The 24,521-nt window shown below is 50.8% G+C and overlaps 9 protein-coding genes across 9 annotated transcripts, besides 21 other annotated features; 6 read left to right on the plus strand and 3 right to left on the minus strand.

The window, feature by feature from the left end:
- Positions 1–2,115, plus strand: Tc00.1047053511281.10 (hypothetical protein, conserved; the record flags this gene model as incomplete). The annotated part of the gene is made up of 1 exon (XM_806104.1): positions 1–2,115. A coding segment is annotated over one exon (2,115 nt), but the record flags the coding sequence as incomplete, so codon positions are not given.
- Positions 1–8,244: a sequence feature (heterozygous, non-Esmeraldo-like haplotype).
- Positions 2,431–2,466: a microsatellite.
- Tc00.1047053511281.20 (transporter, putative) lies at positions 2,475–4,064 on the plus strand (the record flags this gene model as incomplete). The annotated part of the gene is made up of 1 exon (XM_806105.1): positions 2,475–4,064. One exon carries the CDS (start codon positions 2,475–2,477, stop codon positions 4,062–4,064), a length of 1,590 nt encoding a protein of 529 aa, XP_811198.1.
- Positions 4,108–4,130: a microsatellite.
- Positions 4,163–4,213: a sequence feature (A-rich).
- Positions 4,421–4,466: a sequence feature (AT_rich).
- Positions 4,546–4,611: a microsatellite.
- Positions 4,745–4,768: a sequence feature (AT_rich).
- On the plus strand, positions 4,968–6,014 carry Tc00.1047053511281.30 (hypothetical protein, conserved; the record flags this gene model as incomplete). Its single annotated transcript, XM_806106.1, has 1 exon — positions 4,968–6,014. One exon carries the CDS (start codon positions 4,968–4,970, stop codon positions 6,012–6,014), a length of 1,047 nt encoding a protein of 348 aa, XP_811199.1.
- Positions 6,271–6,290: a microsatellite.
- Positions 6,379–7,521, plus strand: Tc00.1047053511281.40 (diphosphomevalonate decarboxylase, putative; the record flags this gene model as incomplete). The annotated part of the gene is made up of 1 exon (XM_806107.1): positions 6,379–7,521. The coding sequence occupies one exon, from the start codon at positions 6,379–6,381 to the stop codon at positions 7,519–7,521; it is 1,143 nt and encodes a 380-aa protein (XP_811200.1).
- Positions 7,761–7,819: a microsatellite.
- Positions 7,859–7,881: a microsatellite.
- Positions 8,005–8,038: a microsatellite.
- Positions 8,245–19,766: a sequence feature (areas not merged during assembly with more than two copies in the genome that could not be assigned to a particular haplotype).
- Positions 11,737–12,908: a mobile genetic element.
- Tc00.1047053511281.50 (surface protease GP63, putative) lies at positions 13,242–14,873 on the plus strand (the record flags this gene model as incomplete). Its single annotated transcript, XM_806108.1, has 1 exon — positions 13,242–14,873. One exon carries the CDS (start codon positions 13,242–13,244, stop codon positions 14,871–14,873), a length of 1,632 nt encoding a protein of 543 aa, XP_811201.1.
- Positions 15,246–15,269: a microsatellite.
- Positions 15,339–15,786: a mobile genetic element.
- Tc00.1047053511281.53 (uncharacterized protein) lies at positions 18,519–19,487 on the plus strand (the record flags this gene model as incomplete). Its single annotated transcript, XM_806110.1, has 1 exon — positions 18,519–19,487. One exon carries the CDS (start codon positions 18,519–18,521, stop codon positions 19,485–19,487), a length of 969 nt encoding a protein of 322 aa, XP_811203.1.
- Positions 19,767–19,963: a sequence feature (haploid, non-Esmeraldo-like haplotype).
- Positions 19,791–19,814: a sequence feature (AT_rich).
- Positions 19,964–20,014: a sequence feature (areas merged during assembly that could not be assigned to a particular haplotype. This can correspond to areas where the two haplotypes were merged or to regions with more than two copies in the genome that were merged during assembly.).
- Positions 20,015–24,521: a sequence feature (heterozygous, non-Esmeraldo-like haplotype).
- Tc00.1047053511281.56 (hypothetical protein, conserved) lies at positions 20,271–20,600 on the minus strand (the record flags this gene model as incomplete). The annotated part of the gene is made up of 1 exon (XM_806111.1): positions 20,271–20,600. One exon carries the CDS (start codon positions 20,598–20,600, stop codon positions 20,271–20,273), a length of 330 nt encoding a protein of 109 aa, XP_811204.1.
- Positions 21,558–22,016, minus strand: Tc00.1047053511281.59 (hypothetical protein, conserved; the record flags this gene model as incomplete). The annotated part of the gene is made up of 1 exon (XM_806112.1): positions 21,558–22,016. The coding sequence occupies one exon, from the start codon at positions 22,014–22,016 to the stop codon at positions 21,558–21,560; it is 459 nt and encodes a 152-aa protein (XP_811205.1).
- Positions 22,578–22,733: a sequence feature (T-rich).
- Tc00.1047053511281.60 (pyruvate kinase 2, putative) lies at positions 22,945–24,444 on the minus strand (the record flags this gene model as incomplete). Its single annotated transcript, XM_806109.1, has 1 exon — positions 22,945–24,444. The coding sequence occupies one exon, from the start codon at positions 24,442–24,444 to the stop codon at positions 22,945–22,947; it is 1,500 nt and encodes a 499-aa protein (XP_811202.1).
- Positions 24,469–24,495: a microsatellite.

The following is a 24,521-nucleotide window of genomic DNA, read 5'->3' on the forward strand; positions in this document are numbered from 1 at the left end:
GATGAACAATATATTCGTGACATGCTTCATAGTTCGATGGAGATGCAGAATCACTTCCAGAGAGCGGGGACAAATGATCCATCGTATCATGTGATGATACTCCGTGGTGCCACGATGGAACAAATGGCTCTTTCATGGCTCCGCGAAGAGAAAGCGACAGAGGCCTTGAGCTGGGCTGTGGAAGCGGACACCACACTTCATTCAAACACCTCCGCGTTGCTGCGCCTTACAGCAACCGCAAAAGCGGGCATGGAACCAGAGGCCATTGTGCTACTCCACCAGTATGTTCAACGATCAGATGTTTCCGTGGATGACGCAGTGGCGGCGTGTTTTGAGCTTCACAATCTTCTCGTGAGCAGAAAAGACGGTTCCATTGAGGGCATGCGTTTGCTTTACAAGAAAACCAAAGGCAATACATGCAGTGAAAGCGTTCTCTTTCGGTTTGTTCAACTTTTACTCCATAATGGGAGTCTTGCCTCATGTAAAGAGGCGCTACAGATTTTACAGAATGAAGGTATAGACTTTGAAGAGACTCGATACCGCCGCTATTGTTTTGTGTGGCTTTGGGAACTGGCGGATATGGCTGGGTTTTCCCCCTTGCAAATTGTGGAATGCCTTGAATCGGCTTTGCAATTTAAAGATTGTGCCAGTGAAGCCGAGGTTGATGCCATATACCTTCGTCTCTGCACAGAATATATCACACAATCCGAGGGTGGGGGACAAACATCTGTCGTGTTAATGAAGGCAAAGAACATTCTTGTGGATTATGCCTCACATCGAAACCCAAAATGCGTCTTTGCTCACAGTTTGCTGATTAAGATTGCGGTTCTAGAGTCCAACGAGGCGGAATTGGAAAAGGAACTGAATTTGCTGTTACTGTGTGAGCCGACCGAATTGGTAATGCCTGCTCTCTGTACAGCCATTAATTACTCCCTGAGAATTGGTTACCTTCCCGGTGTGTCTCTGGTGATCACTCGAGCCGTGTTTTTCTCAGCTCCCGTGCCTGACCCTTCAACAGAGCTTGAGTTGCTACGGGTGTACGTGGCTTCTTTGCTCAGTAAAGCCTGTAACTGCACAGATGATCAACTGCGTGTGGTTACAGAGCGTTTTCGGAGTTTACTTTCGGACGAATGTGCCACGATATCTTTATCTCATGAGGAAGTGAGTTGGTGGGCGCAGGCGTTTCTTGTGCTTGGTTTAGAGTTCACAGTTGGTCCTGGTCCCACTAGTGTTTATTTGTTTCGCGCGGCCACGTTCATTGCTCTACAAGATCCCGTCCCCGGTGAAGTTCCATCACGCACATTCCTCATTTCGGGACTTCTATGTACGTTAGAGGATGAGTTTCAACTCTTTTCAACTGGTATTCCACAAATTGATTCTTGTGAGTTAGAGGAGCATTTGCGTTTGTGTAAAGAATTTGTCTCATCTCTGCCTGAGGTAAATTACCGTCTGACGGTCTTGCTGTCTCAGGCGGAGCGACATCTTCGTCAGCCTTCTTCAGAGACACCAGAGCAAATACAGAGAATTTTGGATGAATTGTCCAATATAAGTGTGACGTTTGAGGACTACGAGGCAATAGCGAACGGAGCATCCTTTATTGCTTTGAAATACGCGTCGGAACATCCTTTCCTCCACGGAGTTACCATAAAACTTTATATGCAAGCTGTGTCAGTGGCAATGAATGAGATTTCTACCTCCATGAAAGATGCTGACAACAATGCCGAAAAATGTTTGGAGTACATTACAGATGCTTTTTCGTGTCTTTATAAATGTTTTACACTTGCTTTTGATCGCACAGAACAATTGACTGTGGTGCAGCGGCTTATGGAAATACTTTCACTAGCTGTGGAGGACGTGACAGTCGCTTCCCTCATCAAGGATTACCATTCAAATACAGTGCGGACGGTTAATAATCATCCCTTGTCTTTTGCGCGGCTGTTTCTTGAATACTTTACAGTGGAAGCATGGAACAATTCCGTGTTTTACCTTCATCTTACCGAGACAGTAAAACAGACACAGTGGGTCCATGTCGCCTGGACGCTAGTGGATATTTTGCCCGAGACAAGTAGCGTTGCCTCGGCTTTGCACGCGTTGAAGGCCATTACATCTGTTTAATTTCCTTCCGATGGTTATTTTTGGTGAAAAAGTGATTATAGGGCCATGCTTCTTTTTTTTTTTTTTTTTTTGCTTTGTCTTCTATTACGTGGGCTTTTCATTTATTTCTATTGTTGTTATTATTATTGTTAAATTCGTTTGTTTTTTGCGGGGGGGGGGGGGGGCGAAAGTTTTGATTTCTGTCGTGGCAAGCCATTTTTTTTTTTTTTTTTCTTTGGGGATGAGTGAGGGAGAGGCGCTTTTTTTTCTTTTATTATTATTGGGCATTGTGTGGCTTTTGTCTGGTGTCGTTTTAATTCACCGACTACTGCTGGGTTTTCTCTTTTTTTTTTTTTTTTTTTTTTTTTTTTTGGCTTGTCATGTTTTTTACGCTTGTGGGTGTCGTGAAGGAAATGCTGAATGAAACGTTTCCGCATCAAAAGGAAGAAGAACGAAGTTTTAATGTGCCCGTGAATTCATCCGAGCAGGATCAAGCGGAATGTGCGGATGCCGCGTTAGTAGAGGAGCAAAGGCCTCGCCTGGAGCGGATACTGACCCCACGATTTGTTTTGGCCATCTTCACCGCGCTGAACTTCATTATATACTACGATCGTGGAGCCCTCTCCGGCTCTCTGGCAAGCATTAAGGGGGACAAAAGTATAGCCGGTGATTCAAAAACCTTAACCGACACGAAGGTTGGATTTATTGTTTCTGGTTTTATGATTGGGTACATGACAACGAGCCCCTTATTTGCGGCTTTTGGTGGAATTGTGCCGTCCAAATGGATTATTGTAGGAGGCATGGTAGTTTGGGCTATCGCATGTGTAGGCACGGGCTCGGCTACCACTTATGCAGCTCTCTTAGTATGCAGAATTTTTGTTGGTGTTGGTGAGGCGGCCTTTGTGGGGTTTACAGTTACCACCATTGATCGTATTGCCCCATCGGGTTCGCGCACATTGTGGATAGGTACATTTTATTCCATGATACCTGTGGGAACTGCAGTTGGCATGGTAGTCGGTGGTTCTGTAGGCTCTCTGGGTACAATAGGACCTACGCAAGGGTGGCGTATTGTTTTTTTCACTGAAGTCCTAGCTTCCATACCCATTGTGCTGGCGAATGCTTTTTTACCCTCAATTTATAATTTACGTTCAGACTCAGATGAAACGGAATACTACTCCTTGCACAAGGCAACGTGGATCTTGATAAAGAACCTAAATTACTTATTAATTGTATTTGGATATGCGATGTATTCTTTTGTTGTTGGTGCTTTTGCTGTTTGGGGAATTCCCATGCTTATTCAAGGAAAAATGCGGCTTTCATACATAAACGCCTCATTGATATTGGGTGGAGTGACCGCACTTACCGGTGTATTGGGCTCTGTTGCAGGGGGTTTTGTTCTTGATAAAATTGGAGGAACCTCCGGTTCTCTGAACTTAATTCGTGGTCAATTGCTTCTTATTCTCTTAATTTTATTGTCTGTCGCATTAGGTATCGCGGCATTTTTTTTGGAGAATATTGTTGGCTTCACCTTTTTACTGACTCTCTCCGTGTTTGCTCTATTTATGGTGACCGCACCAGTGAACGCGGCAATTATGAACGTGGTGCCACCTGAACTGAAAGCGTATGCAGTAAGTTACTCTGTTTTTCTCATTCACGCACTAGGCGACTTTCCATCCCCGACTTTTGCAGGGTTTCTTTCAGATCACGTTTTCTCGAAAGGTTGTCCGCTGCATAATATCTCTTTGTGCGATCTTGACACCGGCAACCACTGTCGATGGGTAAATAACACAGACGATGCATCTTCTGGCCACTGTGTCAATGAATATCAACTGCGTAACGCGCTTCTGGTTGTTTTTTCCATGATGTTTTTGTCGGTGCCATGTTGGCTTGTCGTGTATTTTCGTTTATGGCGTGCTTACCGGCGTGCTGAATCGCTTTCCGACAGTAGCGGTCTGTCGTTAGTGGGATAAGAAGACATGACGTTGCGAGGCCACTTGTTTTTGCATTTGCTGCTGGTGGTGGTGGTGGTGGTGATGTGTCGAAGCGATGATGTACGACTTGTCAGCGCAAAAGGATAAAAGGAAGAAGAAGAACAAAAGAAAAAGTAAAAAAAAAAAAATCTTTTTTTAGAAAATAAAAATGATACATAGGTGTACATGGCGCACACACGCGGACACGAGCTGCGGCAGTGGTGCGAATAATGGGTTTTTAATTGCAGATGGAAGAACCGAGAGGAGGGTAGAATAAGAGAAGGAAAATGAGTGGGAAAAGTGAATTAAAGAAAGGGGAAATTAATATATTGAACGAAACCACATAAAATGGTTTCAAAAAAAAAAAAAAAAATTTTTTTTGAACAATTTTTATATAAATATGTAATGCATATATCTGTATGGGATAAAAATCCGCTGCACCTAAAAACAAGAGCTATCTGTTAATCGGTTCACCCCCTCCTTTTTTTCTTTTTTTTGTTTTTGTTTTTGTTTTTGTTTTTGTTTTTGTTTTGTTTTGTTTTTCTTTAATTAATTCTGTCGCTTGTACGATGAGTATCGTGCACGTTGCTTGGAAGGATTTCCCCCCCCCCCCCTTAAAGAAAAATAAAATAAAAATGTGTGGCGTCCCCAATTTTTTATAGTGGAGGGAGGGGAGAACCAAAAATATTAATTATTATTATTATCCTTTACGTTTGGGTGCTGTGCTTCCCATTGAAGATATTCCCCATCCCCGTTTTTTTTTTTCCCACTTTTATTTTTACAAACGAGCCTACGCATACTTCTTTGTTCTGTGGGATTTCATGGGGGGGCTTTTGCTGGTAGGAAGGAAGGGAAGGCGGGGAATTGGTTTGTTGTTGTTGTTATTGACTGCCGTAGCGGAAGATGGCGACGAGGGAGGATGCAAGAGTAGTTCATGTCTTTGTAGAAGATCCATCGGTCGTCCTCATAGAAGACGTGCACGACTGGCTGCGGATCATTGATGATGTTGAGGAGGCAAAGGTGCAGTACGACACGGCGCGGCGGTGCCGGTTTTATTGGCTGCGCTTTAAACACGGGTTCGCGGCGCAGCTGGCGGTGAACTACCTTGACGGGGAGAAGCTGAAAAACAATGTCGTCCGCATCTTTTCGAGCGTCTACACCAAGCGAACTCCGATGGAGGCTGACGCGGAAGAAACCACACATCCTGAGGGAGAAAAGGAGGAGCAGCAGGCAGTGGAAAATCCAAATCTTCCGTTCAATCATCGCATGCCTTCCGATCTGCGGATGGATACGCCGCTTGTTGACAGTATACCGACGCTGCTGTCGGCTGCCGCTGAGGGAAGCGAGCAACACGACCTCGTTCAGCAACTATGCCAACTGCAAAAGTCATATTGCCAAGTTCAGGAAATGATTCAGGCAGCCGAATTAAATATTCAAAAGGCAGACGAAGAGGTTAAGCAGCTTCTTTGGGGAAATAACAAGTCATCCGGTTCTGTGGTAAATGGAAGTAATGACAAGGCTGAAAATGACAGAAGCCCAGAGTTGAGACGAAGCAGACGCCTTGCCAATACCGTACAAATACCCATGACCCTTCTTGACCCAGCGAGCCTAATCGTGAAATTTACCCGGCACATTGGGCCAGTGACGGATTATTCTTTTAGTGTATCCCCCGATGGGCATTTTTTTCGAACCGTCGTGGAGTTTTTTCATGAGGATGACGTGATTTACGCGTTGCAAATTCTGAACGGAGGTGGGAGTAGTAAGGCTGCAACTCATTCCACAAAACGTACCCGTTTAGAGTGTGACGCCGAAGAGGCATTATCGCCTCTATCCGTGTACAATTGGGGTGAAGACGCATCGGCTGACTTGCTGCTTCCACCCGATCTCTCTCTGTTTTATAACCCCGCACACATTCAAGCCATGAATGTGCTTCAGTCGTGCTTAAATTGAAAACGATGTGACAACTTACTCGTCTCGCGTTGGATGAATTTGTAAAGCTCTGCACATGTGCCAAACAGAGGGAAGGGTTAGGCTTATGGTAGAATGTGGCTTTTTCTGATTTTTTTTTCTTTTTTTGTCTATCAGTCTTATGACGATAACCCCGTGCATTTAATAATACGGCAGCACTTCGAAGCTTCAACTTGCCGGCTTCCTCGCAGTAAATGCATTGCTTTTTTCCCTTTGTGCCGCTGTTGCGGAAGGAAAAGTGTGTGTGTGTGTGTGTGTTTCTTGCCTTTTTTTTTTTGTGTTGTTGTTGTTGCTGCCGTTCAGTTTATCGCTACCAGCAACAGCAGCAGTGAACAAATACACATAGATGGCGAACCTGCAAGTGACCGTGGAGGCGCCGATCAACATTGCCTTCATCAAATATTGGGGGAAACGGGCGGGTGGGGAGAAACTGATTCTCCCCGCAAATGATTCCTTCAGCATTACCCTCTCCACTCATCCATTCCGCACCAAAACGTCAGTGGTACTTCGCGATGATTTGGAAGAAGACACGCTCATACTTAACGGAGAGAAATCGGATGTGCGAAGTACGCCTCGAATTCAATCGGTGTTGGACTATGTGCGGAGTACGTGTCCTGATGAGCTAAAAAACAAACGGGTGTATATTGTCTCCGAGAACAACTTTCCCACCGCAGCTGGAATGGCATCTTCCGCGAGTGGGTACTGCGCTCTTGCGGCGGCGTTAGTGCGGGTCTTTAACTCTACTGCAAATGTGTCGATGCTTGCTCGAATGGGATCCGGGAGTGCCTGTCGTAGCACCCTTGGTGGTTTTGTCATTTGGCATAAGGGGGAAAAAGAAGATGGGAGTGATTGCGTGGCAACTCAATTTGTTGACGAAAATTACTGGCCTGAGATGCAGGTCTTGTGCGCCGTTCTCCAGGGGGGGAAGAAAAACACTTCAAGCACGGCAGGAATGCAGCAATCTTTGCAGACTTCTCCACTGATGCCCAAACGCATTGCCACCACTGTGTCTGAGCGTATGCGAACTGTCTCCGAGGCAATTAAAGCGAGGGATTTTTACACATTTGCACAAATCGCAATGAATGAATCGGATGACCTGCAAGCAATATGTGCCACGACGCAGCCTCAGATTCAATATGCTACGGAGGACAGTTATGCGATGATACGTCTTGTGAAAACTTATAATGCCAAAAAGGGCCATCCCACATTGGCATATACGTTTGACGCAGGGGCGAATTGTTTTTTGTTTGTTCTTGAAAAGGATCTCCCAGAGGCGGTGGCAATGTTAATGCAACACTTCCCAACCCCATCCGAACGATTTTACTTCCATGACGCGATGTTGCTGCAAAAGATCCAGGAGACCACCGTGCCTCACGAGTTTGAAAACATCATAGATTATCCGAAAAAACCGTTTGTTATGCTGCTTCAGTCACCCGTTGGGCCGGGTGTGCGTTATCTCTCGGAGGGGGAGTCCCTCATTTCTTTGTAGAATTGATATGCCCGCTGTATGGCATCAGAGAATAGGAATGATAGGTGAGAAAATATCGTGTCCAAAGAACAGGGGAAAATATATGCATGGCAGCTGGACACAGCGACACGCGTGGTGAATAATCGTCCCACCACGGTTTCGGCAACTTTTGTTTTGTTTCTCACTATTTGTTTTTGCCAAAGTTATTCAAAAATTGCAGGCCGAACGGCGTGGCATAAACTGTTTTGGGTACAACAACAAATAATAATAATAATAATAATAATAATAATAATAATAATAATAATAATAATAATAATAACCTGAGGGTAAATCATTGTGGATTTTCATGCAAGACGTATTTTTTTTTTTTTTTTTTTTTTTGAGGGGGGGAATTTATAGGTGGTTTTATGGATCGGACGGTGTCCAAGAGACGCGCCCACGCTCTGCGGTGGGGCGGCCACCGGCGCGATAATGCGTTTCAGGCTGTTGTGCAACGAAGTAGTCTGTTTTGTTCTTTGTTTTGTTTTGTTTTTGTTTTTCCTAGCGACTAGCCCGCCATTGAGCCACCACATGGGCGGCGTTCTCACCATTAGCGGGCGGCGAATTCGTTGCAAGGCGGTTCCAGGACAAAGGGATGAATTGGACCTCGTTGCGACACTCTGTGGCTGCCATCACCGCCCCGAGGAACCCTGAGTCCATTCGAGTCTCTCTGAAGAGGAAGAAGCACACCGCTGTTTGGAGCAATTGGGCGGCACTTGAAGGAAGGCAGTTGACGCTGCACTGGCCCATATGAGTGTGCCCGGGCTCAGTTGGAGGCTGAAAAATATTGGCGTGCAGCTCAGATGTCCACGCGCGGTTCCAGGCGGTGCGTATTGGATTGGCGCTGATGCAAAAGTTGCTCATGACAATCAATGGGACGACAACTTGGCGACCATCAGCACTCCGCAAGGCCCGCCACAATTCTCCACCGCTTCTGCCATGGGAAGTTGGAATGCGTCCCATACGGCAGAGACAATCGAAAGATCCTACAAATTCATGACGTGCCAGAGGGGGATTAGAGCTGTTACTCGGCACACGGGGGCCCAAGTGGGGAATCCGTGGGAGGCGGGGATTTGTACGGAGGATCGCAGTCGCACCATTTGGCGGCGTATTGAAATGCATAATGGATGCAACGCCTGGCCACAGCTCCTGGATGCGTCTTGGGCCACCTTTGCGACGTCGGCTGCGCCAGGCCCCGGCATGCAGACAGTTGTGAGAACGGTGCGCCCTGGGTGTGCGCCATCCGCGAGGAGGAGATGCTCATGGAATCTCGCCGGTTGTCAGGGCGACTGCGTACACTCAGTCAAATGGATCCCCCGGACAGCGAATAACGATGCTGGAGTGCGGGTCCAGGATATTCAGGGTGCTGTCGAAGTGCCCAGAAATGGGACTGCCCATCCTCCAGGCGGTTCAGAGAGCAAAGAAGGAGCATGCCGCACCCCCGCCCAATGAAGCACGATGCCGCAAACGTGATTGGATTGGAAAGCGTAACACGGCGTGCCGAGTGAAGCTGCAAGGAGGCCTTTAAGCACACACAAAAAGGACTTTCGGCTCCGGAAGCAATGACTTCTGGACCGGCACAGGCGGGACATCGTCATCAATGTACGGGTGTGGCCGCTCGGCATGGGTTCTTCTCAGCGCTGCGCTCGTGGTGATGCCGTGGGCCACCTCCCCAAGACGTCGTGCAGCTGTCACTGTTGGTGGAGACGAGTTGGCGCACCGGGCGACGGTGCTGTGGGCACAATTGGCGCCGGGGAGGGACGGCACACGACCATCTTTTCTGAGGGCCACAGCATTGTTTGGCGCGCCCATAGCCCTCGGGTTGCGTTGCGGAAGGAGGAGGAGGATTGCTTGTCCCGACGAGGAGTGGACGTGTGCACTTTTACTCCCTGAAGTGGATCCGACGGCGGATGAATCCAACGGCACACGAATGTGTGTGGCGATTTGTGGAAGGGGACACCGTGTTACGATTCGTCATCTCGACGAGCGATGGGAACGAAATGAATTTGCGGAACTCCGCACAGCATGCGCTGCTTGTGAAAAGGGCGGGTATTATTTGTAGAGCCATGGAGGGGCCTGTCGCGGGGTGGGCCGGCGGTGGTGGACAAGCCGTCAGTGCGTGGATGGCGGTTCATCGCATGGCCAAGGGCACGGAACGCCCATGAGGGCGCTGAGGTCATGGTTGCTCTGCCATTTCACATTTCACAGTATCTTAGCGCATTATGGGACGAAGCCGCCGCTTTACTGGATGTGGATGCGTCTTTTTACAGGCGGCTCTCTTGGCGGATATGCACGGGCGAGTTTCCGCTGTCGAGTGAGATTTGTGGATCTTTTGGAATTGACTCGCCCCCACACTGGCCGCGAGTGTTGTGCGGAAGTTCCCCGCACCACCGCGAGGGTCTCGGCGGAAGACCCCGAGATGGCAAGACCGCAGTCTGTGGCGCCGCGCGTGGTAAGGAGACTTCTGTTTGGATTAGCAGTATCCGAACCAGCGGGCGGCGGAGGAGTGTGGTTCAGCGGGACCAATGTGTGGCCAAGAAGTGGCTCCAACAGGAGAACAGGAGGCCCTTTCCAAGTGGTGTGAAGCCATCGGCGTATCCTTCGTTCAGCTGCGCGACGAAGAGCGCCGCCTTGAGGCACGATGCGAAGACGAGGGTTGAGGGAGGCCGCGCTTCTCCGAAAGCATACAGCTGAGGGTGTGGATGGTGTGGCCCCCGTACGATGCTGCGCGGCGGTGCGGGGGATTCTCTCTTTGACATTAGCTCTTGTTTTTTCAACATATAGCATCCCCGACTGTCGTGTTCTCACGATCCCGCAGACGCGCCTCCATACGCGCCGAAAGTGCGGCAGGAGCGGACCCGCAAATTGCCGGAGAAGGAGCTCGTTCGCCTTGGGGCAGCCTCGCCAGCTCCTGCCATGTTGGCGACAGACGCATCCATGCACGGATGGAGCGGTTTACTGCTTTGGGAGCGGGGGAATTGTTGGCGGCTGGCGGGAACGGGTGCCAAACGCAATTCGCCCGCCGACGAGACTCCGATGGGATCACCACTGGTGGAGTTTTGCTGCCCAACATGTGGCTTTCAGCACTAAAGCAATGACGGACTGACCCGCCACCGCACGGCATGCCACGGGCATCAACCAGACATCGTGAAAACCGGCGAACGTGAATTGTGCAATGAAACAAGTCCGCATCCACTCCGCTGCCCGGCGCTGCCGGCAATTAGACAAAACATGAGGCGGACACTTGGGAAGTGGGGAAGCTGTGCCTCACGAAAGGGTTGGCGCAGTCTCTTCTCGGGGTGGAAAGGCTCTGCCCCCCAACAGTGCCTCCGCGCGGCGAGAGGGCACGAAGCTCCTCGAAGATGCGGCACAACGTCGATGCTGGTGGCAGGCGCCTCCTCACTTCTCATTATTTATTGATTATTTGGCTGATTGATTTATGGTCTTGTTATTGTGCTGATTCTCGGCAGCAATGGATTATTGAGCCACGGTGCTAGCCCTTGGCGGAGGCGTGACAGGGTCGTGTTTCACGCCCTCCGCTGCAGCCGCCTCTCCGGGGGCCGGGGCTCCCCTTCACGTCTCCACTCAGCAGGGCGGACGTGCTCGACGATGGTGGCCGGCGTGCGGGTCGTCGAATTTATTTGAGGAAACACGAGAAAAAACAACAAAAAGAGGTTAGAGCCGGGTCCCTTAGCCACGGAGGGACAGATTTTGGCGCAAGTGCGTATACGTTGTTGCCAGCAACCCCTGGGAGGTGCTGCGGAGTGACTTCCTCCCGCACGCACGAGGCGTGCACACGGCGGACGGCCTTTGCGCTGCTGGAGGAACTTTCGGCACAGCGGGGGAGTCACAGAACGCACCATGGGATTGGCATGTTGGCTTTTGGGGCAGCTTTTGGCGACGCTCCGATCCGCCGTGTTGGAAAGGCCGGCGTGGTGATGGGGCGGTGGGAAGAGCAACGGCGAACACGGCGAATTTAATGCAATGGGGTGGCAGGAGGTGCAATGCGGAAGAAACGGTCATGATTACTGCACTGCCGGCGCGCCTGTTGTCGAGCACCTCGAGAGAACGACGGTGAAAGGAGGTTCTTCCGGATGGCACTTCGCACCCACGCTTCAGGGCTGCCCATCACGATGAGGCTGCCGTGCGGTGATGCCACATGCTATGAGCTGCTTGGAGAGTGTGTGTGTGTGCTGTGCGCTGCGCCTTGCCCTAGAAAGGCTGATTATTCCTCGTATCCGCTACAAGCACAAAACCCTGCTTGTGGTTACGGACAGTCAGTCTCTTCTAGCGGCCTTAAACAAGGGCCCGCTCAGTCAAACCGACTGGACGGAGGATCAGATCTGGCAGCGTCTCTTGACACTGACGTGTGCTGGCTGGTCCGTGCACCTGCAGTTTTGTTACGGACATTGCGGAGTACATGCCAACGAGCCTGCAGATCAGTATGCGACGCAGACTATGGCAACAGGACAATACACGGAGCAAGGGATTGCACCTTTATGGCATACGGATCTGCTGAAATGTTTCACTACCCAGCTCACCAACAAGTGGCGTAGTACCATTCGTCAATACACTCATCGCTACTTGCTTTGCGGCACAAGGCCATCAGATCTCAGCGGTAAGGACCTAATCGCTCAGGAATTTCTCCAGCGTCAGGAACTGGTTCACCTCGCAAGGGCAAGGTGCAGGGAATCTGAGCTCTGGGGCCGACTATGCTGGACCGTGAGAGATTGCACGAACCAATGCCGATTCTGCAACATCTCACCGGAACAGTCTGCATATATGCGCTCTAACAACGATCCAACCGCACCGGGGACGGGCACTGTTCCCCCGTCGGCGAGGGAGGAAGACGTCTCTCCAGTAAGCAGACGGACCCTCACACGCCGTCGGAAGGAGAAATGTCCGCACTGTGACTCCACATTGACGGGATTCTCGGGTCTCGTCAGTCACTGTCGGTCATTCCATCCGGAACATCCTCCACCGCTTCCCGAGCTCAAATGCGATTTCTGTGATATGGTTTTCCCCACACGGAGAAGCACCGCACCGCACAAAATTCGCTGCGCACAAAACCCAGACGCCACACGACATCGAAACAGCAGTGCCAGGAGGCGATCTCTGCTGCCGCAGGATCAGCCAGCTTCCACAAGCACGCCAATCGGGCCGCAGGAAACCTTGCACCATCTGCTTCTAGAATGTCCAGGCACCTTGGCTGTGCGCCGACGGCTGGGCATTGAACAGGACCTTCGCCTCGGAAAGTTCTCTCAATGGCAGCTGCCTCATAGCAGGAAACTTTTGTCGTTGCTCGACCACCTCTTCGGCACTCAGATGGCATCGTGTGGCTAGACATTTTGGTAAGATTAGGGGACAAACAGAAGAAAATGTAAAGAAGAGGAAAAAGGAGGAAGAGGCTGAGTGCCATCAATGGACCGGAGTGAATTTTCCAGTCAACCGCAGTGAAGCGAATGGACGAGCGTTCACGAAGGTAACCCTGTTTATTGTGGAAGAAGCCGTGATAATTTCGTAATATTGTATTAAATGTGTATTTCAGCAGTTACCATAAACTCACTGATGCCGTATTTTATTGAGTCTACACCAGTTATTTAATCCATTCATTTATTCTGTCAAGGTAATCCAGTTGACAAGCATACAAGCAGCTAAATTGTGCACTGTGAAAGGCCCAAAAGAAAAACACACACACAAGGATGCGTCACACTATGCTATTGCTGGTGCTGCTGCTCTGCTGCGTCTCTGGCTCTGTTGCCGTCGCTGAGCATCACTGCATCTCCGATGAAATTGAAAAAAAGTTTGGCTCCCGGACGACAGCAGTGGTGCTAGAGCTGCCAACTCGGGGAGGTGGCATGATGCGGACGATGACTGCCTCGGCTCCCGATTGGGCGCCCATCCGCTTTCAAGTCTTCACGGAGGATCTGAACGATCCCTCAAGATACTGCACCGCCGAGGGGCAGATTCGTCCGGACTTTACTGGGGGAACTGTTGAGTGTAAGAGCGAGGATATTTTGACGGAGGAAAAAAAGTCCATCATATTAAACTCCCTTCTTCCCCGAGCACTTAAAATGCACACGGATCGTCTCCTTGTTGAACCTCTCACGGTCAATGTTACTGTGCCGAAGTTTCATCTCGGTTTATGCGCTCAGTTTACAATACCCAGCTCTCACCACACAGAGGGTGTTTTCGGTGCGGACATGTACCTGTATGCCTCCGCTGGCCCTATAAAGGATTCCACTCTTGCGTGGGCTCTCGCATGCTTTGAATTGGCAACTGGGCGTCCTGTTGTTGGTGTGGTGAATTATAGCCCGAGCTCTGTCACTGATTCGGAGTACAGTGTTCGTAATTTAGCGCATGAGATTGCACATGCTCTTGGGTTTAGTGCGTGGTTAATGATTGAACGCAAAATGGTGAAAGCGGTTGAGGGTGTACGTGACAAGGCAAGGGTGTTTCAGGTGTCATCACCCAAGACGGTGGAGAAGACGCGTGAACACTTCAACTGCATGAGTGCTACCGGCATGGAGCTGGAGGACGAGGGTGGGCCCGCAGCAGTATTGTCGCATTGGAAGAGACGCAACGCAAAGGACGAGCTGATGGCTGGGAATGAAGGAATCGGATACTACACGGCTTTGACAATGGCTGCTTTTGAGGACACCGGTTTTTACAAGGCCAATTGGGGAATGGAGGAACCGATGTCATGGGGCAACAACTCCGGCTGCGCGCTGCTGACGGAGAAATGCGTGATAAATGGTGTCACCCAGTATCCAGAGATGTTTTGCACCGTTAATAGTAGTCTCCTTTCATGCACATCGGATCGCCTGGCGCTGGGGCGCTGTACAATCCATCTCTACGACTTTTCCCTCCCCCCACAATTTCAGTACTTTTCGAATCCCAAACTTGGCGGTTTGCCCGATCTTTTAATGGACTTCTGCCCTTACTTTGAAAAGTATGCCAACACTTGGTGCAGTGATGGGAACGCAACCGTTATGCGTGGGAGCCGCGTTGGCCCGACGTCCAAGTGCTTGAAAGGGGATGGACTTGCTGATTCCGAGGGACTTGTTGGTGACGTGTGCGCTGAGGTGTCGTGTGACAAGGGCGAGGTGAGCGTGCGGCACCTTGGAGATGATGCGTGGCATAAATGCCCGGAGGGCAGCAGTATTACACCAACTGGGCTGTTCACGGGAGGGAGGATTTTGTGTCCAAAGTACGACGATGTATGTATTGTCATCGATACAATTAATGGAACTGGAGACGTGAGCAGTTTGCTGTCAGCTTTTCCCCCGATTCCATTGATTATGCTGGTTCTTATTTTTATTTCAATGTGTTAATGATTTTGTAAAAAAAAAAAAAAAACGCGTGTTGTAATCGTTAAATTGTAAATGTGCCAGTTCTTGGTCAGTACTGTTTATTTATCTTGTTTAATTATTTTTAATTCTTTACGGGTAAATTTGTCCCCAATTGAAAGGAGATGCTTTGATAGTAATATATATATATATATATGTGTGCGGTCCTGAGCGGCCTCTATTTTTTCTCTGCTATTTACTTTAGGTCAAATTAGTATTTTTCCAAATTGAACCGGATCTTGCGTCAAGAACGCAAAAGAAGCAGCGCGAGTGTGGAGCAGCATTTATAGAAAAGAAGCCATTTGTGTTGTTGGAGCGTATTATTTTTTTTCTTTTGAATTTGTTTGTCATTTTCCGTTTTTTTTTTTTTTTTTTTTTTTTATGGTTGTGAGCGGAATGGTGTGAGCGGAGGTGTGTCTACAGGAACACCCAATAATAATGTCTTCTTCTAGGAGCGTGTGAAGAGAATGAACGCGAGGAAGGTTGGTTGCCCAAACTAATATATCCTCCTGATAAAATGAATATATTTATTTGCGATAATTGCCCATCTTTTGAAAGCTCTGCAACACCGCGGTGGAAGGAGTCGAGGAACCGATAACGACAAGACGAATGTTTTTTTCTTTTTTGCTTTCTCACTCATCCTCTTTTGATTCCTGCCGCGCGGCGGGGTCTTGTGGTTGGATGAGCACAAATTTTTTCACTTCGTAAGGAATAAACATCATCAATCTGAATAGACCGCACCGTGTCAGGAGAGTGACTTCCCCAATATACATGTATTTACTTGGAGCAAACATTGAGGATTTGGCGAATCCGCTGCCTCTCCATTTACCCCTTTTCCCTGTCTTGCTTGTTTTCTTTAGATAAGCTCAGGATCCTTCCAGCGGTCCAGGCGATTATTCTCTCCTATCTATCTTGTGAAGCTTGGCGCGGAGCATGAAGTTCGATGACGAGAAAGTGTTTTTTGCGTGTTGAGTGGGAAGAAGACGCCCCCGCCCTGAAGCCACTAGTTCCAGCCCGCCGGGGTTCCAGCACCACGGGACCGCTCGCACCTGTGGAGGCGGCGGCGTGTTCATTCTCGACCGTGAAGGGTTGCAGGCGGAAGCGGGACCGGCTCTTGTCGCCAGCGTCGGGCTGGCGCGAGCGACCATCCACCCAGAGGCGGGAATGAAGCTGACGGTTTCTCCGGAGCATTTCCCTCCCGCTCCCCAAGGTGTGTGGCGACCGAGGATTTGGATAGGCCGCTCTGCGCGGGCGGACCACAACTGATGAGCACTGGCGGGAACGCACACGGAGAGGTTTGGGACCGTAAAATTCCATCAGACTCCCGTGGCGATGCCGTTGTGCGGCCACGCCCTGGGAACACATTGCGGGACGTCAATGCCGGACAGCGCTCACTGCGTGATGCTTCTTGATTTTCTGGATCGGGGACGAAGACACACCCGCAGCCGTACCGAATCCTGACCGGGCATCATTAGCACGGAAGATGGCGGATTGGAACAAGCACGGCGAGATAGCCAGCACGGGCAGCGTAGGGAAGAACATTGTATCAGGAACACGGAAAGCCACGAAGGCGACAGTCCCGGCATGGGATCACCAGCCGTCCCCACTCTGGACCCCAGGGCTGGCGGAATTGGACCGCGCTACCGCCGCAGCGTCTCACGCATAGCGCGGTCAGCGGCCGGAACTCCGACGCAGAGACGTGCCGCGCGAGGCGTCCAAAACCGCCGGCGCGAGCTCCGCACCACACCCGAGGCCGCGGGCGGCAGGCAGCACGCTGTGCGCACGCCTCGCCCCCGAGCACGCCAGCAATGAAATCAGACGGCACCGCGCTCAGCAAACAGCAGAAGGTTGGCCAACTCATCAAACTGTGGGCGGCGGAAGCGACGCGGCACCCAAAGCACCGCTCTCCGCCACCGACCCTGACGAATGCGAGGGGCCTCGTCCCAAATAACTATGGCAGAGCGCGATCGCGCCCCACGGCCGTTGCCCTTGGGACCAGCGCCTGGCCGCGACGGAATGCATAGAGAGGCCTGGCGCCGTCCAGGCCGTGTGGCGGAGCGTGCCTTCCCCGGCTGTTCGGTAGACGCTTAAATGCAGGAACCGTCTCGCGGAGCTGGCGGCGGGGGGTTGTCATACCGTCCTCAACCCGGGAAAAACGGCGTACGACCGCGACTCCGCTGACCCATCGCGCTGGCCGGCCACCTCAGCCAGCTCATGTAACGCATTCCCGCCGCACGCATCCGAGATGCCATCGAGTCCCCGTCGACTCCGCAGCCATCTGGCTGCAGGCCCGGCGATTTCGCCCTCGACCGATTGCTGCACCTCAGGGCGGCCATGCACCGCAACACCCCACAGCACCGCACGGCGGCTGTCTTCGTGGACCGCGCCAAGGCCCTCAACACGGCAGAATATGACAAAATCATCTTGCAAATGCGGCGAATGCCGGTTCGCAATCACACCGCGCACTGGCCAGCAGCGTTCCTCAATAATGGAAGTGCTGTGTTTGGGGCCGGCAAACCCACATCCTTCCCAAGATCTCCGCAGGAGGAGCGCCGCGAGGAGCAGTGCTAGGTCCCGTCACGTTCATCATCGTCGTGAAGTCCCTTAGCGGCCGTCTTTCGAACGCGCCTCCAAATCTTCCACTGATTCCTTGCTGACGCCTGCGCCCTCAACACACAGCAAAGCGACAGGGGTATGATCGGCTCATCCTGGCATGAAGGCCCGAGCGTCGTGGCAGAATGGGCCTGAGAACGCTTCATGGAAGCGAACACCGGGACGACGAAGCGAGGCCTCCTTCTCACCGGCGGCGCGGCCCTGCTCCACCTCAAATACGACGGCGCCCCGGCCACCATGGAGCGCACGCCGGTCCTTCTGGGTGCCAATTCCTCGTATTCCCGCGGAATGAGCGCACACGCGGGCAAACTCCGTGAGGAATCGAAACAGCGCCTGCCCCGACTGACAGCGATTTGGTCCTTTGCGTGGGGAAATCAGAGAGACACTTTTGGAAGCGTTCCGCCTCGCGCTGGATTCCGCACATCAAAAGGCGAGCGGAATAGTCGCGCGAACCCCGAAGAGTGGCAGAATGGAGGGCGCCGTGTTGGTAGCGTAGCCGCGGCCCCTCCTCGATACCGTGCTGGTGCGCGGCTTCCGGTGTGTGCCCCGATGCGAGAAGCGTGGTGGCGCCTTGCGGCCTAGCGCCCCCACCGTCAGCCACCCGCAGCGCGCCGCCTGAAAACCACACGGCTCCATCATGGCCCTGCGCTTCGGAAAGAAGCCTGCCGCCCGCCCCTCACAGTGGCCCCCCTGCTCCGTCCGCAGCGCCGAGGAGCGCGTAAGTGCGGCTTTTCTTCGGGCCACTGCAGCGTTCCAAGAACGAGGCTTGTGATGCGGAAGCCCGGAAGGCATCCGAACTGACACGGCCCACAGACACATGTATCGCCGGCGTCCTCGCGACGGTCAAACGTATAATTTGCACCCGACGGCTCAAGCCAGAAACTTGTCGCACCGCCCTCGCTCGCGGGGAAGAAGCCGCGCTGGCCCGCATTCGCGCCGGGGTCCTGCACAAGCACGGACGGCCGCCACGACCACCGCAACCCGCCATCCCGGGCAAATGCCGTTGCTGCGGCCCGGATGCCCACAGCAGCACGCAAAGAACCTCGCACGGAAGCTTCCCCCGCTGGACCCTGCCCCGCCACGATCCGGCGCCCGGCAGGCTTTCCGGTGTGCGGAGGGCGTTGCGGCCGCCGCGCTTGTGTCCTGGCGCCAATGGCTAACGCCCGTGGCGTCACGCGCCCCCAGACGCTGTGGAAAGCCAACCTCCTCCGGCAAGCCGAAGAAGCCAGGAACCCCATTCGAACCGCCTCCAGCCACCTTGGCGGGGACGAGAGCGAGAGACGGCACAACGATCGCGCCTCCGCCATGGGCCGCACAGCCCAGGCCGAAGCCATTCCCTGCATTCTCCGCTTGGCGCCGTGCGAACAGGAAAACGGACTCGGTTTTCATCATCACCACCTCCGCAATCAGGGCTGTCCCCCGACAAGTGGGAGGCGTCCCCGTGAATATGACGATCTGACTGCGACCACCCCGTTCCAAATGCATTTCCTGTGGACCCAAGGGCCAAACGAAAGCGGGACTACTACCCCAAATGAGGGCCCACGAACGTCCCAAAGCAGAGCCGCAGCAGGCGCCAAAGATCGCAGCACTCCTTCAGCGCCCTTCCCGCGACAAACAGGCGGGGAACACCGGGGGATTGGCCACACACACGCACGGCACAAGCATCTCGATAGCAAGAAGGGCACGACGCCAAAAATGGAGATAAAATACCCATGCGCTGCGAAGCTGGAAGCTCGGCGGGAAGAAGAACAAACTCACACAGAGAATTCGCCTCCGCGTTGGAGAGTGCCGCCGAGGCAAAGCGCACCGTGTGCCCAAAAAGGCGCGCACGCATCCATTCATTACCGCCACACCGTCGCCGATTTCACGATGGCAGAGTGTCAGGCCGCCGAGAAGGCACAACCCACCCGGCGACGACGCCCCGACGCGATCACCATCGGTGGGATTTTGCCGTCCAACATGCGGTTTTCAGTGTTAAAGCCATGACGGATTGGCCCGCCGCCGCACGGCATGCCACAGGCGGCGACCGGAAATTGCGGAGGCCGGCCAGCGTGAACTGAGCAAAGAGAGAAGTTTGCATCCACTTCGCTGCCTGGATCGGCCATCAATTAAACAAAAACATGGAGTGTACACTGGAGAAGTGAGGAAGACGTGCTTCACGGAGAATTTGGTGCGGTTTCTCCTCGAGGTGGGGAGACTCTGCCCCCAGCAGCGCCCTACGCGGCGAGAAGACACGAAGAGGCCCTCGCAGCTGTGGCTTTAACGCCGACGCCTCTGACGCGTATACCCTTTTTTTTATTATTATTTATAAATCACTTGTTTTAATGATTTAATGATTTATAAATTTGGTATTTTCCTTGCTGATACTTGGCTGTGACGGATTATCGCGCCGCCGTGCCAGCCCGGGCGGCCACGTGACGTGTGTGTGTGTGTGTATTTGTGCGCTTTTTACCCTCCACGGCGGCGCCCACAATGGGGGCGATGGCTTCCCTTCACGGCTCCACTGAGCAGGGCGGATGTGTTCTGCGATGGTGACCGGCGGGCGGGCCATTGAGTGTATGAGAAAAAGCTGTGGAAAAAATGAAGCAAAAAAGCAAATAGAAATGGAAGATAAAAAAAATGGATATGTTTTTGCGCACTTTTGTACTTTCGTATTTTGGCAAAAAAATGCTTTATCGCAATTAAAATGGAAATGTATATATATACAGGAATGTCACACAGGATCGCCTTGTGTGCGCACAAATAGACTTTTCCACGGCTTCTTTGGGCCTACAGGCCGTCGTGTCTTGGAATACCGGATGATCCCTCACGGACATTGCTGAGTAGCTTTTTTGATGCCTCGACAATACCCCGAAAACCCTCTGATGTCTCATGGATGACTTTGTCGAGAACAGACTTCGCCCCTATTTTCTGCTTTAGACTCTCTTCGATTGTGGTCAGACGGGCATTCAATGCCTTCAGTTCGGCGAGCACTCGATTTCGCTCCTCCTCATCACACCTTATACTCCGTTCTATCTCAGTTCGCCTTTCTTTCAATTCCTCTATGGCAGACACAAGTTCATTGCTCGTCGCTTGAACATCAGATCCTAACGAAGCCATGCGACTATCGATAAGAACAAAAGAATATTTGCAAGAGGGGACACATTATTCTTGATTGAGCTCAGAAGCCACTGAGAACGCAGTTTCTACAATACAATCAGAATTGATCAGTAGACGTTTCCACGTCGCCACAAAAAAAGGAAAATAGAGAAAATACATTTACAAAGTGGCAACACAATCCATATCCTCGCGGCGCGAGGTGGAATTACGTCATTGGCGCTCATCCAAACTGTTTTCACTGGCGCTGAGATAGCGCCCCAAGAAAGCCACTTGAGAAAATGAAAAGGGGCAAATTGGTTATTGAAGAAAGAAGCACAAAAACCCGGTGGGTTTAAAGTTGACTTTATGCCGTTGATGTTACTATCCCCGCCGGTTCGCAGTGAAAGGAGTTAGGCACGGTGTAGTGCAATAAACTTGGGGAACTTACGAAGAGGAGAAATGCACTATTGTAGAAGAAGCCCCGTCGCATCGAAATTATGCCCAAGACTACTCTTCATCTTCATTTTGCCATACTCATAGAACGGCGTATGACCTGCAGTGAGATTCTTAACTGTTAGACGAGAGAAACCGCACGCCGCCTGGCGCGCAATTTAGCGCATCGTACCCCTTTTTGTTTGACAGAATGCACCTTCAACCCCTTCTCCACATCGGTGGAAATGTTCGTTGCGATGCGTAAAATGAATTCGCGAGGGTGAAAGAAAAGAGAAAAAAGCAGCAACAACAAAAAAAAGTGTATGAGCCGCCGCCCACGATCCGGGATACAGCGAAGGTGTCTTGAAAAGTGGAAATGACAAGCCAATATACATATCCCCTTCTCCTTTTTTTTTTTTTTCCTCCCATTCAATGCAGAATGAAGGAGAACAAACGAAAAAAAATGGGGGAAACACCCCAGTACACGTGAGAGCATCAATTTTCCCCCCTCGAGCCTTTCTTCTCCTTTCCGCTTTAAATCCACAGTTACTTCTTCTTCGAGGAGGCGCCCGTGGCATCAGCAACCGAGACGGGCTGTGGACGAGGAACACCGCTTGCCTTAATTGCGGCAGCTACACGGCGCAAGAGATCCTGCTTACTGCCTATGCCTTGTACTGTCACGCCGCGTGTCTGTGTGTCAAACTCACTCATACGAATGTAATGCTCTGATTGGGGTCGTTTGATAGCCACCCTCACGCATCCCTTGGGAACAATGGCATACTTTTTTGATGCCTGCGAGCGTGGCAAGGAAAGGGTCCTTTCAATGAAGAAGTCCTTGTAGCCCAACTGCCCCAACACAATTGCAATCTCCTCAAGCTGCGGGTTCTCCACCGACTGCGTCTTCGTCAGGCGCCGGCCCTCGGCCGGGGTAAGATTGGCATCCAGATACTGTGGAAATATTGTTTGATACGCCAGCTTATTCTGCAATGTCGATGGCACTTCCATTACTATAGTGCTTCCCCCGTGAATATACTGAAAATTTGATAAGGAAAAGAAGGCGTAGTGGTGCTGTGAAAAGGAACTCCTTCAGGGGTATCAAAAGCGAAAGCAACGCAACCAAATAAGAAGTAAACAACAACAACAAAAACAGAGCACAAAGAAACAAGAAAAATAGCCATTCCCCTCTTTTATTCAGAAAGGAACATGTAAGTGAACATGATGGCATAAAAGGAAGCTTAGAACTTCGAAAAGGGCGGAGTGTACCCGTGACTTACACAACTGTACATGCGAAGATCTTTTTTTATGACCAAAAGTACTCGACGGCCTCATGTATATAAATAAATAAATGTGTATATAAAAACTGTAATTCCTTTGTAACCAAATCTGTCAGGTGGATTTCCAGCCATGGCAGCTCCATCCCACCCTTACTTTCAGCAACACGCATAAAGAAAAAAAAAATTGTTGAGAGTGCCTTCATTCTTTTTTTTGTGGTGCACCGTTTCCCTTCTTCCTTCGTCCCCTTAATTGGCTCGGTTTGATGCAATCAAACTCATAAATATAAATATATTTTGCTTTTGTTGTTGTCTCCATTTTTTTTTTTTTTGTGTGTGTGTATTTTCGTTCTTTTAGTCCCCTTCTGCTGGTTTTTTTTTCCCCTCCGTGTGTTCACATTCTTCTCGTTTTTCTTTTTCTTTTTTCTTTTCCTCTTCAATTTTTAATTTTCCCGTGGATTCTTCTCATTGCCTCTACATTCGTCCTTATATATGCCGGTGTTTCATTCTCGTGGGATTTTATTGTTGTTGTTTTTCTTATCAGGTTTTTATTATCCTTCAGTTACAATTTCCCTGCTCTCTGGGCAAGAAAGAAATTTTTAAAAAAGGAGAGAGAGAGAGAAGAGCGGTATGCGTCACTTCCCCCCTCTTTTCTCTGTCCCTCAGCTGACATAAATGATCCGGGTTTGGTTTGGATACCCCTTCACCTTGTGATCCGCGTGCACCACTACCATGAGATCCCCTGGCACAACGTAGCCCTTCTTCTTGGCGCAATCCACGCCAAGTTGCACCCGCTTCTCTTTGTTCTCGTCTTCACCGTACCGTTCAGCGTCGTAAAAGACGGCATCCACAGATCGAGTGATGGTGAGTTGACGACACGTCCGCATGCGGGTAGTGGCGCATATAATTGGGCAGTCAGGACGGTACTTACTTGCAAGTCGCGCGCTGCGACCAGAGTTGCTCAACACAAGCAGCGCCTTTGCCCGAACCTCATACACGGAATTCACAGCACTGCTACAAACCGCCTCCTCGGGTGACATGGGAAGTTTTTGCATTTTCTTAATGCTGTTAAACATAACGGCCTGGTTTGTGGCGCTTTGCGCTTCCAAGCAAATACGGGCCATGTATTGTACCACTTCATTCGGATACTTTCCTTTTGCTGTCTCCCCAGAGAGCATTACACAGTCAGCGCCATTGAAAACAGCATTTGCGACATCCGAGACCTCTGCACGTGTTGGACGGGGATTTGTCGTCATGCTTTCAAGCATCTGTGTCGCGCAAATGACGGGTTTACCCGCCACGTTGCATTTGCTGATGAGAATCATCTGGGCCACGACAACTTTTTCTGCTGGGATCTCCACACCAAGGTCGCCGCGTGCCACCATAATACCGTCGCTCGCCTCAATGATACCATCAATGTTTTGAACACCCTGATGGTTTTCAATTTTGGAGATAATAAGGATATCCTTGCCCTTCTCACCGAGCGCCTCACGTACTTCCTGCACTTGTTCCGCCGTACGTATAAAGGAGGCGAAAACCATATCAATACCTTGCTCCACACCAAACTTCAAGTCCTCGCGGTCCTTTTCCGACACCGCTGGTAAATCCACTTCACATCCTGGCAAATTACATCCCTTGCGATCTGTCAAAAAGTGTGCGTTGTTTACATAACACTTTAGTGTGTATTCGTCCTCCTTGCTTAACACCTTCAGACTCAGCACACCATCGTCAATGTAGATAAAGCCACCCGGTCGCACTGTAATGCTGAGGCGAGGGTATTCAATGTAGAACTTTTCTTTGGTTCCTATCTTTTCAAATGCAGGATCAGACGTGACTAATACAGTATCACCGGGCGCTAGTGCAATCCCTCCATCTTTGAAAAGACCGGTACGAATTTCCGGCCCCTTCGTATCAAGTGCCAGGCCAATGTGTGCCCCAAGTTCCGTTGCTGCAGCACGCAAGTTGTTAATGGTTGTCTGGTGATACTCATGACTGCCGTGTGAAAAGTTCATGCGTGCAACGGACATCCCGCTCCTTATAAGGCCCTTCAATGCCTCAACGCTCTGCGTGCTGGGGCCAATCGTGCATACGATACGGTTGGCCCGATGATGAGAAATTGGCTCAAAAATGGAAAGATTAACGTTATGTGCGAGCTGCGACATAAAAAATGCTCAAACGATTGTTGGTTTTTTTTTTTTTTTTTTTCTTCCTTTCGGGTGTTGTTTTTGTTTTTGTCGTT

Source organism: Trypanosoma cruzi, genomic scaffold, assembly GCF_000209065.1.
Source record: "Trypanosoma cruzi strain CL Brener 1047053517087 genomic scaffold, whole genome shotgun sequence".
Classification (NCBI taxonomy): domain Eukaryota; phylum Euglenozoa; class Kinetoplastea; order Trypanosomatida; family Trypanosomatidae; genus Trypanosoma; species Trypanosoma cruzi.